At 38.6% G+C, this 16,222-nt stretch overlaps 1 protein-coding gene across 3 annotated transcripts in view; it reads left to right on the top strand.

Annotated features, from left to right (window-relative positions):
• Nucleotides 1-5,594, top strand: part of CD109 (CD109 molecule) — a 119,892-nt gene extending 114,298 nt beyond the window's left edge. For 2 of the 3 annotated variants that reach the window (XM_039528258.1, XM_039528257.1), the window contains exons 29-31: nucleotides 313-469; nucleotides 889-991; nucleotides 4,486-5,593. In XM_039528258.1, the coding sequence (XP_039384192.1) occupies nucleotides 313-469; nucleotides 889-991; nucleotides 4,486-4,691 (466 nt within the window). In that variant the 3' untranslated portion in view covers nucleotides 4,692-5,593. Of the gene's footprint in view, nucleotides 1-312; nucleotides 470-888; nucleotides 992-4,485 lie in introns of all 3 variants that reach the window. The other variant, XM_039528255.1, reaches the window with a different exon arrangement.
• Nucleotides 5,595-16,222: the final 10,628 nt, after the last annotated feature.

Below are 16,222 nucleotides of genomic sequence, written 5' to 3'. Positions count from 1 at the left end.
TCCTGTATATTGCAAATAACTGCAATACTTTTCTTTGCTCAGAGGTAAATCTACTCCTTGGCCATGAGGTTGCTAGGGGGAATTGAGATATAAATGTTTGTCTAAGTCGTTAATTTTCAGAGTATGTTAAATGATTCGCTTAAAATCTTAGAAATTCAACATCTGTTCTCAAATATATCTTCTTTCCTTCATTTCCCAGATACTGTACTTTCTATATTATAATGTGGAATGTAAATAGCAGAGTATTTTATTTCAATGTTAGAATATTTGATTTCTATTAAAAGTTTTCCTGTCTCCATTTTTTTTTCAAAGGTACTTGGGGTCCGGTGCATCTTCCAAGAGTGGTATGGCCCTCATGGAGGTTGACTTACTTAGTGGCTTCTCTGTATCACCAGGTTTCATTTCATTAGATGATCCAGTTAAGAAGGTGGAAAAGGCTAATGGGAAAGTCAACCTATACTTAGACTCTGTAAGTTGGAAAAAAACAAGAAAATACATTTGTAATGGCAGGTGCTAAACTCAACTCACCAGTTATTTGATTTACATTCAGAAGGACACCTTTATAAAAATCATATTTACATCTTTTGGGGAGTCAGTAAGGCTAAACCATTATTCACAATACTGTTGTCAATGGGACTGCATGTGTAGGTAAAGACTACTTAGATCAGTATGGGTTTGATGGATTGAGCCCTTAGTAAATTGTTTTTTTACTTAAATAGTCTGTGCTTTGGCTAAATTTCCTCTAAAGAGATCAGTTTAATGACCTAAATTCAGATTCTGGTCTTTAGAGGTGAGTTTTTAGAACATTAGCCAACCATCTAGTCCCCATCCCTCCCCTCACAACACCCTATCTAGAATTCTCTGAATGTTTTTTTTGTATTTTTCCAGCTAAATGAAACACAGGTTTGTGTGGATATTCCTGCTGTGAGAGACTTCAAAGTAGCAAATACTCAAAGCGCCTCCGTGACTATAGTGGATTACTATGAACCCAGTAAGTGTCAGTCATTCTTGATAGATCACTGTGATTCACAAGCTAAAAAATGCAATTATTGTATTCATGAAAGCAGAGAAGATGTGAAGATCAAGAAAAAGCCACTTGATAAATGCCATAGGTTACTGTCCAGTAACCTGCAAATGTGTCAAGAGTTATATTAATGGAGAAGTTCTCAGGTGGTGTAGATCAGCATAACTCTTATTGAAGCCAATTTATACCAGCTGAAAATCTGGCCTAGTGTGTTTCCAAAACTACCAGTTACCAAGTTAATGTTATCTTTCAGGTGGCCCTTCCATCTGTTTCTTATTTAAAGTCAGAGTTCCTTAGAGGGGAGAATGCCAGTATTTTTATTTCAATAGTTATGTAAAAGATGTACATGCAGAAATATTTCCCAGGTTCTGTTTTTGGTGTGGCATGTGTTTTGAAGAAATTCAGCAATGTATGAAACTCTTGGGTAAAGTTGGAGGCAGTGGGGAATCATTGAGGGTGGGGAAAAGGAGGGGGAGGAGGAGAAGAGATTAAGATAGGCCAGAGAACATGGCAGAGGGCTGGGTCCTCCTATTACAAACTGACCTAAACTTTAATAAAGATTTGGGTTTGGTTTGAGGAATGGGGGAAAAGGTTGTGCCAGTTATTGTATCCAGTTTTTATTGTCTATCCTTTAGTAGACACATAGGAAATCCAAATACTCCATGGCACAGCAATGCATAAATAAATTGTAGACTTATACAAATGTAGGGCTGAAAGAGAACTCAGCAGGATGTCAAGGCTACTTGCCCACCCATGCTAGACCATCCCTGACAGGTGTTTGTCTAACCTGTTCTTAAACCCCTCCAATAACAGTGATTCCAAAACCTCTCTAGGTAACCTGTTCCAGTGCTTAACTATCCTTACAGTTAGAATGTTTTCCCTGATATCTAACCTAAATCTCCCTTGCTGCAAACTAAGCTGATAACTTCTTGTTCTACGCTTAGTGAACATGGAGAGCAATTGATCACCATTCTCTTTATAACGACCTTCTACATATTTGAATACTGTTATGTCCATCTCAGCTTTCTCTTCCATAGACTAAACATGCCCAGTTCTTTTAACCTTTCTTCACAGGTCAGATTTTCTAAAACTGTTTTTTGTTGCTTTCCTCTGGATTCTCTCCAATTTGTTCACATCTTTCTTAAAGTGTGGTGCCCCAAACTGGACACAGTATTCCAGCTGATGACTCACCAGTGCTCAGTGGAAAAAATACCTTCTGTGTCTTCAGATGCCACTCTTGTTAATATGTCCCAGAATAACATTAGCTTTTTTTGCCACACCGTCATACAGTTGACACATATTCAATTTGTGATCTACTATCACGTCCCTGTCCTTTTCAGCAGTACTGCTGCCTAGCCAGTTATTCCTCATTTTATATTTGTGCATTTGATTGTCCTTCCTAAGTGCAATACTTTGCACGTATATTTACTGATTTCAGACCAATTCTGCAATTTATGAAGATAATTTTGAATCCCAATCCTGTTCTCTAACATGCTTGCAACCCCTCCCATCTTGGTGTCATCTGCAAATTTCATAAGCATACTCTCCATTCTGTCCTCCAGGTTGTTAATGCAAATATTACAGACCAGAGCCCTGCGAGACCCCACTTGATATGACTTCCCAGTTTGACAGCATAGCACTGATAATTGCTCTTTGAGTATGCTCTTTCAGCCAGCTGTGTGCCCACTTTATACTGATGTCATCTACACCATATTTTCCTAGGTTACTTATATGAATGTCATGTGGGACTATGTCAAAAATCTTGACAAAACCCAAATGTATCATGTCTACTGCTGCCCTCCTATGTGGTAACCCTGTCAAAGAAGGAAATTAGGTTGGTTTGCCATGATTTGTTCTTGACAAATCCACGTTGGCTATCACTTCACTTATTATCCTCTAGTCTAGGTTTGAACACACTGACTGTTTAACGAGGCATCACTTAGAGGCGTAAAAAGTGAAGGTGTAATGTGCAATTACATCTTGTACTGGTTTATATTGTAGTTTTATACAACACAAATACTCCATAGTTGTAACCCTAAATAAAGAAAAAGATTGCTTTGCATATTATTTTACAAGCAGGCCATTTTGAGTGCTATGTAGGATAGCCAATATAAATTAGTGAAGCAGAAATTTTGCCAATGCATGTAATTATAATCAAAGTAATATTGTCCACGGTGTTCATTAATCAAGTATCTTAGGCAGTACAATGGCCTCTGTGCCCGGATTCTGGCAAGGGGTTTTGTGAATCTTTCCCCCTGCTGTGTTAATAATCAGTGATCTGGAATTTTCTGTCATCACCTACAGTTGCTGAGAGAAACAAGTTGGATGTGCATGTTGGTTGTAAGGGTGTGAGCAGAACCTTGTCTAATCCGATTAACTGTCTCTATGCCAGGGCTCTGATGAGGAGTTTGGAGAGCTCTTATCTCCTGGCTGTGTCAAGCAGTGTTTTATCTACAGCTGGCCATGAAACTACATTTCCTTTCTGCAAAAATTTTTTTGAGGCTTTGGAAAAATTTCCATCCTGAATCGGGATGAAAAGACAAAACCTTGACATTTTCTGCAGACATGAAATCCTGCAGCATTTCATTTCAGAATTACTGAAATGGTTCCACAGCAGGTACAGTTTGCTGTCTCCAAAACAAAATGTGCACCTTGGGCTCCCCGGGAGCCTGTGAGACCTGGCTCTGATGGGCTGCAAAGGAGCCTGGGAACCTGGTTCCCAAGCTCCCCATCACATGGGTTGCAGCCTGGCAGCCCAGCAGGAGAGCTGCCAAGGAGCCAGAGTGCTTGGGAGCTGGGGTCCTGGGGCTTTGAGGCTCCTGCTTGTGAGCTCAGTGGCCTGCTAGGTGGGTTGCCTAGGAATCAAAACGTTCTGGCAGAATGTTTCGATGCTGATAAATTGGCACTTTCCAATGGAAAAATATTCATTCAGAAGATGTCCAATCAACCGTAGTTTTCTCTGTGACTGTGGATACCTGAACATGTGCAATTCAAACTACCTTTTTGTAAGTGTTCATGCAAGTATGTTTCAAAAACTTCAGGGATGGCAGAAAGTGAACATAAAAAGGGGCAAAGATTCATGTCTAATTTTTGCAGTATTTGCCCAGTCTGCTTTAGTGTTTGGTTGTATCCTTTCGAAAATCCTTTCTCTATTAAGTTAAATAATCTTTTTGCTGTTATTGTTTGTAGCTGCAATATACAGCTGTAAGTTATTATTTTTTTCTGAAGCATTGGCCAACTGCTGGTGATGGATTTGAATTAAAAGCATTGTTTTCCTCTTGCATTCTAGATTCCACTAGAAGTCATAGCATTTCAGTGGCTTGGTTCATCCCAAGTATTTATTTTAAGAAACATGAACAAAATATCTCAAACGGCTGTGAAAATACAGACTAAATATTTGTTTGTTTGACAATGATTTCCATTAAGATCAGAAACTGATGCTTACTAACCTCTTTGGACAGGGAGAAGAGCAGTGAGAAGCTACAATTCAGAAGTGATGCAAGGCTTGACATGTTGCGTCTTCTGTGAAAATGACTGCAGTCGTTGCAAAAGAGATACAGACTCCAGTGATGGCTCTCCAGGATTGCACCAACACTTTTCAGCGATTTCCCTGTTCTGCTTCTTGTTTGTAATCCAGGCAGGTTTGCTGCAGAGTTTGATGGTGTAAGAAGACACGTTTATGTAGCAGTTCTGAGATTTCCATAAATCACCCAAAGAAAGTTTTATATTAATAAGGGCTGAAACATCACCCGGAGATATCTGAGACTAGCGTCCCATTGTGTTCAGTAGAAGCAGGATTGGACCTATAGGCTAACTCACTGGGTCAGAAAATGTTGTGTGTTTCTACTGGACAAATTTAACAACTTCTTAAGTGCTTTTTTCATGCTATAGTTATTTACATTTTCTAAAGAAATACAGAATTAGATTAAGTGAGAGAACAATTAAGACTAACTTTCTATTTTCCAAAGGTTCTTTTTCTCCTTTCAGCATTATTTTTGTTTTGCTTATGGTTTATGGATGGGTATTAAAAATTAAGGAATAATGTTAGTTTATGGAATTATTCTGAAAAATTATCTACCTTTTGATTTGACTTTCAGTAAGCATAACTCTGGGTTTGTATCAGTACCCTGCTCAGTTCTGCTCTGCATACCTAAGGCTACTTAACATTAATACTGAACTCCATTGTACATGTTCATGATTGGACAACAGGAAAAGTAAATGGAGCTATCTTCAAAGCAGTTATGGGAGCCAGGAAGTGATGCATTCACAAGTGGATGATTAAAAAAAATCATATCTTTTTATCATTACAAAGAAGTGAGCTTTTGCCAGTTTGTAAGTTACATATTTTTTAAAAATAAGCTGTTCAAAGGTTTCAGAAATTTTTAATATTCTTTACATTGAAAGATGGCTTTGATTCCTACAGTGAAATTTGGCAAGCAGGGACTCTATCCCTGGGACTTTATTTCTGAATATCCTAAAAAAATAATAATAAACACAACTTCCCTCCTCATAGTGAATCATCTAGCCACTGAACTCTGGGAAAGCATTGGCCTGCTAAACCCAGGGTTGTGAATTCAATCCTTGAGGGTGCCATTTAGGGATTTGGGGATTTAGTTAGGGATTGGTCTTACTTTGAGCAGGGGGTTGGACTAGATGACCTCTTGAGGTCCCTTCCAACCCTAATCTTCTATGATTCTATGATTCTAAGTGGCAAAGAAATGTGATTGATACACAGGTGCCGACAGGCAAACCTGTGGCTAGCAGCAGGAGTCCAGGATCAAAGTTGGCTTGACCCAGTTCTGGTGTCCTGGAGCCTTGTAGAAAAGCCACTCTGGAGGACCTCTGTTACAGGAAGCATTGGTGAACTGAACAGGGTCAGGGTCAGGGCTGTGTTCCTTATGATAATGATATAGGTGTCCTTAGCCGGCAGCAGCTATGCAAAGAAACACCTGCTGCTGCACAGTTTTAGGATCTAATCCTGAAAACCACAGTTCCTATTATTGACTGCAGGAAGGGCTTGTAGGAATAGATTAAGTGGAGTGTGTGTGTGTGTGTGTGTGTGTGTGTATGCTTATCTTTAAATATATAAGACCATGCTTCAGTTCTTTACTAGATTGGGACTCCACTCCTTATTCCAGATTATGGACCTGCATTTAGGCCTAAACCTGCACTCCACACTCAGGTAGAATCCAGTGTGTAATCTTTGAAAGTTCTGCCAGAGTTGGAGGATAGGATCGGGAGCTGTTTCTGCTTTTGCAATGACTGTGAGCACCTGTTTGCTGGATAGTTATGCTCCCATCCCATCCTTAACAAAATTGCCCATAGTATTTTAAAGCAACCAAAATGATAACAGTTACTGTAAATATAGAGCAACTGCAGTTGTGACAGAAACAGAAACACGACAAAATGTTAACGTTACTGCTATTATTTTCCCTTCATACACACCCTTGTGTATTGTCTCTGTGTGTGTAATTAATTAACAGAGTCATTCTGCCTTTCTTGAGTACTGTTTTCATCCAGCTTTGCTATTGCTTGAAATGTATATTTTTGTAATATTTTTTTAAAGAAAAGGGATGAGTTCAGAGCCGCATTGTGTAGTTGAAATAATAGTAAAGAATAAAATTGTCAGACACATAGAAAAACATAAACTCTTGAGCAATAGTCAACATGGTTTCTGTAAAGGGAAATCGTGTCTTACTAATCTATTAGAGTTCTTTGAAGGGGTCAACAAACATGTGGACAAGGCGGATCCGGTGGACATAGTGTACTTAGATTTCCAGAAAGCCTTTGACAAGGTCCCTCACCAAAGGCTCTTACGTAAATTAAGCTGTCATGGGATAAAAGGAAAGGTCCTTTCATGGATTGAGAACTGGTTAAAGGACAGGGAACAAAGGGTAGGAATTAATGGTAAATTCTCAGAATGGAGAGGGGTAACTAGTGGTGTTCCCCAAGGGTCAGTCCTAGGACCAATCCTATTCAATTTATTCATAAATGATCTGGAGAAAGGGGTAAACAGTGAGGTGGCAAAGTTTGCAGATGATACTAAACTACTCAAGATAGTTAAGACCAAAGCAGATTGTGAAGAACTTCAAAAAGATCTCACAAAACTAAGTGATTGGGCAACAAAATGGCAAATGAAATTTAATGTGGATAAATGTAAAGTAATGCACATTGGAAAAAATAACCCCAACTATACATACAACATGATGGGGGCTAATTTAGCTACAACGAGTCTGGAAAAGATCTTGGAGTTATCGTGGATAGTTCTCTGAAGATGTCCACGCAGTGTGCAGAGGCGGTCAAAAAGCAAACAGGATGTTAGGAATCATTAAAAGGGATAGAGAATAAGACTGAGAATATATTATTGCCCTTATATAAATCCATGGTACGCCCGCATCTCGAATACTGTGTACAGATGTGGTCTCCTCACCTCAAAAAGATATTCTAGCACTAGAAAAGGTTCAGAAAAGAGCAACTAAAATGATTAGGGGTTTAGAGAAGGTCCCATATGAGGAAAGATTAAAGAGGCTAGGACTCTTCAGTTTGGAAAAGAGAAGACTAAGGGGGGACATGATAGAGGTATATAAAATCATGAGTGATGTTGAGAAAGTGGATAAGGAAAAGTTATTTACTTATTCCCATAATACAAGAACTAGGGGTCACCAAATGAAATTAATAGGCAGCAGGTTTAAAACAAATAAAAGGAAGTTCTTCTTCACGCAGCGCACAGTCAACTTGTGGAACTCCTTACCTGAGGAGGTTGTGAAGGCTAGGACTATAACAATGTTTAAAAGGGGACTGGATAAATTCATGGTGGCTAAGTCCATAAATGGCTATTAGCCAGGATGGGTAAGAATGGTGTCCCTAGCCTCTGTTCGTCAGAGGATGGAGATGGATGGCAGGAGAGAGATCATTTGATCATTGCCTGTTAGGTTCACTCCCTCAGGGGCACCTGGCATTGGCCACTGTCGGTAGACAGATACTGGGCTAGATGGACCTTTGGTCTGACCCGGTATGGCCTTTCTTATGTTCTTATGTTCTTATGAGATATAAGGACTTTCTGCACAGGGTATTGCCTGCTGAGAGTTTTTCTTTTCTTTTAAATCAAAATGTAGCTTAGCTATATTCCAAAATTGCCTAAAGCATGTGTATGTGTAAATCTAGATATATCTAGATATATATAGAGAGTTAACTTTTTTTATTATTTTTTTCATAAATGTGGGATCTCATTTTGGGTGTGATCCCATGCCCATTGTAGTCAGGGTGTGCCTTTCCATTGATTTTGATGTGTGTTGTATCCGGCTCACTGAGTAGTTGAATAGTATTTTACTCAGAGCTGGATTGTGTCTCACTTGTCTCTTACCCATTGAAATCAGTGAGGCTCCTTCTGAGTACAATAGCATGCTCCTGGATAAAGGTCTGGAATCTGCCCCTCTGGGAGTAGTTCCATTGGTTTAGTGGGGCCCAAAATTAAAAGGAAACCAAGACCCCACTATAAATATCCTTCCTCCTCCTATGCCTACCAAGTCCAGTTTATCAGTCAGCTCTTTGGTCCCATGTATAGAGCACGGGCAGTCACAGATAGCGTATGCTGTGGAAGTTATTTTTTTACTTTGTATCAGAAGATACTGACTCGTTGGTGAACTTTGAGAACACTTCTTCTTTCACCTCTGGTTCTGGTGGGCAGCCATCAGGACTGTTGACAGATCACATTCCTCGGATTTATTCTAAATTTCCAGAACACAGAGGCTACTTTTGGCTTGTACTGTACATAAAGCTATCAAGAGGGAAATTGATATGTGGTTAGTATTATGAGAATGAGGCTTGTTTTCCAGTGGAAATGCACTGGAGATGAACTACTACTTTCTATCAGTAGATGGTGGGGAAAAAAATCCCTGAATTTTTTGCAGCTAATCGTAGCTTCCCAAATACTGCCCAGAAACAGAGGTTCAGATTGCTTTTGTCTAACTTTTGTGCAGCGTAGCTTGGATTAGTGTTCACTTAACTTTGTTTTCTCAGAAACAATACACGTTTTAAACAATTCTTGGCTGTCTAATGAACAACACTAAGAAGCATCAGTCATATTGCATCCTGTCATGAAAAGTGTCATGATCAGTGGACAGTCCTTTTTTATGTACAGCAGGGACATCATTAAAAAAAATCCAAAGCTGTCTCCACACTAAAGCATATTGAAGGGGGCATAACTATGCACAGCATGAGAGAGATCTAGCTGAAAGGTACAATTTTGAAAAGTGCCTAACTACCACTGACTTCCAATGGGACTTGCTCCTAAGTGACTTATGAAAATGGAGCTTATGCTCCTCAGTCATTTTTAGACACGTATTAAATTCTGCTCTTGGAGCATGTTCCAAAACCCATTGACTTGAATGGATTTAAACAGGTCCAAGGACTCTGTATGTGTATACAATGTAACTACAGTACAGTGTAGGAAGAATAGTCTGTTAAGAATATGTAATATATTAATAGGTTTAATTTGCAGAATTCATAAAATGAGAGCTAAGTTTGAAAAGGGTTGACTGTCTGAAAAACTAAAATCACTAAGGTCATTGATGGCTACTTTGCTCCCTTTTCTATCTCAAACTCTGAGGAGAGAGGTCAAACTCACCCATATTGTATTGTGTTTAATTTGGCCATCATGCTAATTTATCCTTTTCTAATGTAGCCCTTACATTTTCTATAGATACCTTCTCCCTTTACACAGGGCACTGTTTATGTTTTTCTCCTGCCTGTTTTGGAACATGGTAGAATATTATTAACTACAGCATTATGGAAAATTGCTATAGAATTTAAAAGAAAACAATGACCGTTGTATAATCATTTTGAAGCTATAGTATTTAATAGAGAATTATATCCTATTAAAGAATTTATATAGGATGGTCCAAAAACATATGGAAAGGATTTTACTTGCTAGTCAATTTAATTCTGTAGACTTATAATTTCTATAGAAGCCTATTGTTTTAATCCCTATTAAATTACATAGCATTTACCCATAGCCCTGATTTCAAGGTTTTCAAGGACTATATATCTCCAGTAATTTATGGATGAGAATACAACAGCAGTTATTGTCTACTTGATCCATTCTCTTGTTAGTTCCCCCCTGGGTAAAAAAGCTATTAGACTCCATATGTTTGATTTCAACAGTATTTCTTAGAGCAAGTGTATTCTGATTTTGTATGCCATTTTGCAACATCATTGCACTAATATTTTATGCAATGAAGTCTGATAACTTTAGTGTATCTGACTATTCCAAATATCTTATTCTTTCTTGTCACTATTTGATTTCTGATATGTAAAGTGTTAATTTGTAACTGTATTGTAGAGTACCATATATGTATAACCAGAGATGCTGAATGAAGAATTCTCTTTAGTTTTACATAATGCATTTGTTTCTATATTTCTTAGTACTTTCACAAAATCTTAATTAACAATGCTCAGATCTCATGTCAGGCATTTTTTTATGGATCAATTTTTATTGTGGTTTGTAATATTTTAGGTGAGTGATGCTAATGTAAATAAGGAACTATAAAAGCACTGGCTAAGGAGCAGCATAGTATAGGCAGATGTACTATATGTTTCTTCACAGCTTTGTTACTGCACGTCAGTCCTGGTCTATTGCATCTCTACTGATTTAGGTATTGAGGCCATAGCCAATTGTTCCAGAATTCTTGTTGCTTTGAGATATGGGAAGTATCTGCTTTGATCTAGACTGAGGTCATGTGCATATTTTCACTTCTAATTAAATCATAGATTTCTAAAAGAAAATCTTTGCTTTTTTTAACTATTGTGCAAAGACTGCGGCCAATTGGGTTTTGAAATGTATATGTTCTTTATGGTGAATGTTATGGGATTAAATATAGTCTAGTCTATGTAAGAATTTTAGAGATTAAAATTGCTTTATTTTTATTCAGATACAAATTGTGATGCCCATTGGAAATTCTATTAAAGATTACATTAATTTTTGACAAGTTGTTTGCCTAGTTATTCTAGCCAAAGACATTCTGCTAGGGTGACATCATTCAACAAGGATGTGATCATGCTCACACTGAAATTAGTGGGAGTGTTGCCATTGTCTTCAATAGAAACAGACCCACATGCAGGGAACTCCATATGGATCTAAGTGCTAATAATGAGCCCCATGAATGACACTATTTCTTTGAGTAGGTGCAGGGACTTTCCCATGCAGAGTTTATTGCAGACTGGGGCTTAAGCTGACAGCAAGGGAACACAATTCAATCCTTACACTGTACTACAGTGTTTTATGAAATAATAATTGAATTAATTCAGCTGAATTTTCAGATTTCCCATGCTTTAGAAAACTTTTTCTCCATGGGGAATTACAACCAGTTTGAAAGCAGTCCTTAGTTTTGAAAGTAGTTAAAACTTCAGGTTGTTAAAGTTGAAATGTACTGAAGGTAAAAATCAGTGAATCCACCAGATCAGTTTAAAGCTTTCAAAAACACAGTGCTGGGTTTAAAACAATACCTGGAGCATTAACCGGGATAATTAACAATTTACTGAAAACATAATTACCACCAGATGGCAGTAGATGACTAGAGAAACTCAGAATATGTCAAAATTATTTCTTGCATTTTCATTCCATGTGTATAAATGTTGTAGGGCTGAAGATATTTTCATCCAGTAAGAGATTACTAATAAAGTAATTAAAATATTGTGCTTAATCCTTTCCCCATATGTTTTTTAGTTGTGTTCTTATCCTTAACACATAACTTATGCTTACCAATTTGTTTCTTATAACAGAGAGAAACATCCCCAGAGTGGGAGATGGTTTCATAGTTTTCTGTTTCCTAAAAATATTTTTTTATCAAACCCAAGAGAACCATTGTCTTTACAGTATTTTTCTATCCTTCTAATGCCAAATGTCTGCCTTTTGAGTTCCCCCACCACCCCCGCCTAAATGTTCCTCATTACTAGTACTTTGGGAAGTAAACAGTGGTAATTTTTAAGGTCAATGAGAAATTTAGCAGACAGTGATCTAAGAATTTGTGGAATGTTTATTTTCTAATAATAAAAACAGTGGATACCATATTTATGCATTAAAGTGCATGTTCTGCAAATCATCTTTTTTCCTGTTTTAGTTTGTGTACCTGTAATTTTGATTTTGTTCTCTGTCTGTGTTGTACTGCTTTATATACAGAACTTGCTTTGTGTTTATGTTCATGCTTGCAATTTACATTGCTTCTAATTTGTATCTTGTATTTTACATACAGCATGCTGCATTTGGAATCTAGTTTTTTCCTCATTTGACTTCAGTTTGTTTAACTCACCTATAAAATCTATATAATTGATTCTTTTAGTTCCTTCCAAGTTTGACTTCAAGCATTTTATATTCTAGTTAGTTGTAGGTCTGTTATTAGTTCTATTACGCCTCATTTCACTCCTGTACCATCTAACTATACTTACTTCACAGATGGGCAAGCTGAGGTAAAGAAAGATGACCCAGGTGAGAGAGAGAGCGAGTAGCAGGGCCAAAATAGAGCCCCAGATGCCTTGCATCAGACTCTAACCATTAGACTTCACTGCTTTCCATTGTAAAGCACAATGATATTTGTGAAATGTGCCCTAAAAATCTAGAGCAGCTATTGCTTCTCAGCTTGGTGTTCGAAAACAAGGAGTATTGTGGCTTATGTGCCCGGCCATTGCACAGTGCAGAAATGGGGAAGGAGGGTATAAGGAGCCAGGCAGAATTAAAGTCCCTTTGAGTAAAAGGATTGCACTGGGGCTCTGACCAGCCTAGAGACGGTAAGGAGAGCTTGTAGGCTTAGCCTCATCCCCTCCGGCCTGGCCAGGATTGGTGGCTGGCTGCAGAAGGGAGATGTGTGCTGCACACACTTCTAATCCCCTGTATGCATTTGAGCTATTGCCCACATTGCACCCCAGCAGGATCTGCAAGAAGGTATCGCTGCACCGTCCCCATTGCAGGCCTGTGCCTTCAAGTCATATTCTGACCCTTTGCTTTGTTTTTGTTGACGGGCTTGTGGTTTAAAATAAGTGCCTGTGATTGCTGCAGGAGCCAACAGAAGAGCCCTGTTTTATTCAGCCAGCACGCCAGCTTTCTGCAGCCATTTTTGGTATATTTTCAACCAGCACTCTGGGTTTGTAAACAAGCCTGCATCTGTATGAGGATCAGAGTGACTAACCCTGTTTATATGGTTCTAATTCAATAATAAATCACCCTTTCCGTTTTTAAATCCGTCTGTGTTTTGCTTGTCCCCTTTCCTCTTAATGGACTTTCCAGCTCAGAAAAATACCAATCTAATTAGAAAGATAAAAATGGAAAACAATGTATGTTTTTCCTAAGAAATATGTGTTCATCACATTGGTAAATAGGCACTCTCTCAGCTCCCCCCTCCTAGTCTATTAAAGTTAAGCATATACTTATGTGTGTCCTTGTATTGGAAGGAGTGTATTTTTGGTACTGTAAATAATAATTAGGAGAGCTGCTAATCAATTTACATCTTATGAAACTGCTGTAAATAATCTCATATTTACAATTACTGGGCCCCTACTTCATGAGTTAGGACACATTACTGGCAGTATCTCTGTACCATTATGTAACACTTTTATATGATTTCACAGCCTGCTTTAAAAGTAACTCACAGCCCTAAACTGTTGGATCTGAGGCCAGTGATTGAGTACTTTGTGGAGAGCTGTGTTCATTTCAGAAAGTGTAATTCTAAATAGCCGTGGTTGGAATATTCAGACCAAACGACGTTTTCCTGGTGATGTATGTGACTTTTTTCCTAGAACTGAGTGTGCATCAAGGGATAGAGAATGTGATTGAATATATGAGGCACTTGTACAGGAGAAAGCAATCCACAGATTGCTTCATATGGTAGTATATCATCAAAACCCTCAGCTAAGTTTGACCAGGTTAAGTTATGTAGCATATCAGTATGTATCCTTTAGGCCACAATGTTTTCTTACCATTATTAAAAACTCAATACAGCTGTCATAACCTGATTGAACACAGATATAAAATCATGTCTGGTAGCATTTTCAGGTGACCTGAAAATGGCTGGTGTGTTTGGGCTCACTTGAACAAGATGTGTTTTAATAGACCCAAAAGCAAGGCCAGACATCTAGGCATATTGAATGTAGGCCAGCCCTTTCGGGATGGGGACTGTATTTTGGGAAGCAGTGATTGTGGAAGAGTCTTAGGTGGATAACCAACTGAGACCTGAGCTCCCAGTGCAATGGGGTAGCTAAGAGAGCAAACACAATCCATGGATGTATAAACGGGAATATCAAATAAAGTAGGGAAATGGTATTAACACTGCATTCAGCATTAGTGAAACCATTACTGGAATACTGTGTCCAGATCTGGTATCCACGCTTTAAAGAAGGTGTTACCTAATATGACACAAGTCAAGAAAGAGCTACAAGAATGATTTGAGGTCTAAAAGACCGGTCTTACAGTCAGCAACTGAAGAAGTTCATTTAGCTTAGCCACGAGAGGGGTAACAGATGACTTGCTCTACACAGTCTATAAGTCCTTACATGGGAAGCAGATTCCAGATAGAGGAGGGCTCTTCAGTCTAGTAAAGAAAGGCATAACAAGAGCCAATAGCTGGAAGATGTATCTAGACAAATGAAGACTAGAAATGAGGTGCAAATAACAACATATGGCAGGCTGAGAAGGGGCATGATTGGAATCATTTTCCTCAAGATGGGTTCACCTTGCAAAAGTTGGAGACACATTGCTGTACAAGGAAGGGTTTGTAAAGTAAAGTTTCGTTTGTATTGCAGACACAAAACAAAACATATACTTTCAGTCTGGATGGCTTACATTTCAGAATGTGGACAACAAAAAGCAAAGAAAGAACTCAAGGAGAACAAACAAAAGTTGTGTGTTACTAATTCAGTAACAGTGTTTCTTGCTATCTTGAACGTATTCATTTCTTGCATTTAAGGATGACACACATAGAAAACAGATTCCTAGTAACATAAATGACTGCATCGCACCCTTAAGCATGGGGGTTGTTATGGTGAGTAGGAAAGGGAGTTAGACTATGGTGTCGCAGCTTGTTATGTAAGTGTGGGGAGGATTCCCAGGGCAGGTACGCCATAGGGAAGGGATACACTGACCAGATAAATTGCTTGGCAAAGGACTTAAAAAGGAGGTGTTGGTTAAAAGAGCAGAACGGGGCTCGTGGTTAGGGCTCCTGTGACTGGCATGGCAGTGAGCCAATGCCCCTTTCTTATAGCCCCCCACTTCAACCTTCATTTGGGGGGGATGGTAAGGTCCCAGCAATGGGTTGGCTGAGGGAAATGGATGGAAAAATGCAGGTGGGGAGAAGCTGTCAGAAGCCCCCTGGCTAGTTGACTGAACTTGGAGTTACCTGTACTGTACAGGTTTATCTGTGGATAGTCCCAGACATCTAATAATAAAGTTGCAGCCTGATTTAAACCATCTCAAGTGTCTCCTATCTGGTTCAGCTGGCAACACAAAGTTTACATTAATAGCCTGGTTTTCAATCCTTTGGATTAGTTGCATGATATAAATATATGATGATATTATAATTATTATTATAATTATAAATGACTGATTATGCCATAATTGCCAGTGGAGCTTGATTGTGAAAATGGAAAGACTATAAATAGCAGCTATTGAGCTGAAGTGCTGTTTCCATATTACTTGGAGTTCTATTATTTTGCGTGAAAATGCAACCATAGCGCACCAACACCATCACACAGCCCTTGATTGTGCAGTGTTTTAGACTGTTACTGCACTTCTGTAGCTAAAACCCACAGGGAAGCCAATCACACTACAGCAAAGCACGTACCACTATCAAGTTGCAATTACTTTGGCTGAGGAAAAATTCAGCAGAAGAAAAGGGAATTCCTCCGGATGAATCCAAATTCCAATTCAAATCTCTACTGTGAGCACAGTAGGTCCCCTCAGAAACCACTATGTCCATTGGCTTGTTTTCAATTTGTTCCAAACTGTGGGCCTGATCCCACCCACTGGCTTCAGTGGGAACAGGAGTAGTGCTGCACAGTTCTTTACTTTTCACACAGTGGTTGTTGTGCTTGGCTGGAGGAGAGGACTGAAACAGCAGCTGTTGCCCTTGGTTCATTTTTAATTCTGGACATTTAAAATACAAAGTGCAAACATGTCAAATGTTTAAAGCCTTACATGTGTTAAAAATGAAACAC

The sequence above is a fragment of the Mauremys reevesii genome, linkage group 3 (genome assembly GCF_016161935.1).
Source record: "Mauremys reevesii isolate NIE-2019 linkage group 3, ASM1616193v1, whole genome shotgun sequence".
Taxonomy (NCBI): Eukaryota; Metazoa; Chordata; order Testudines; family Geoemydidae; genus Mauremys; species Mauremys reevesii.
The sequence above is the reverse complement of the archived record's forward strand: the minus strand, read 5'-3'. Positions and strand labels throughout refer to the sequence as shown.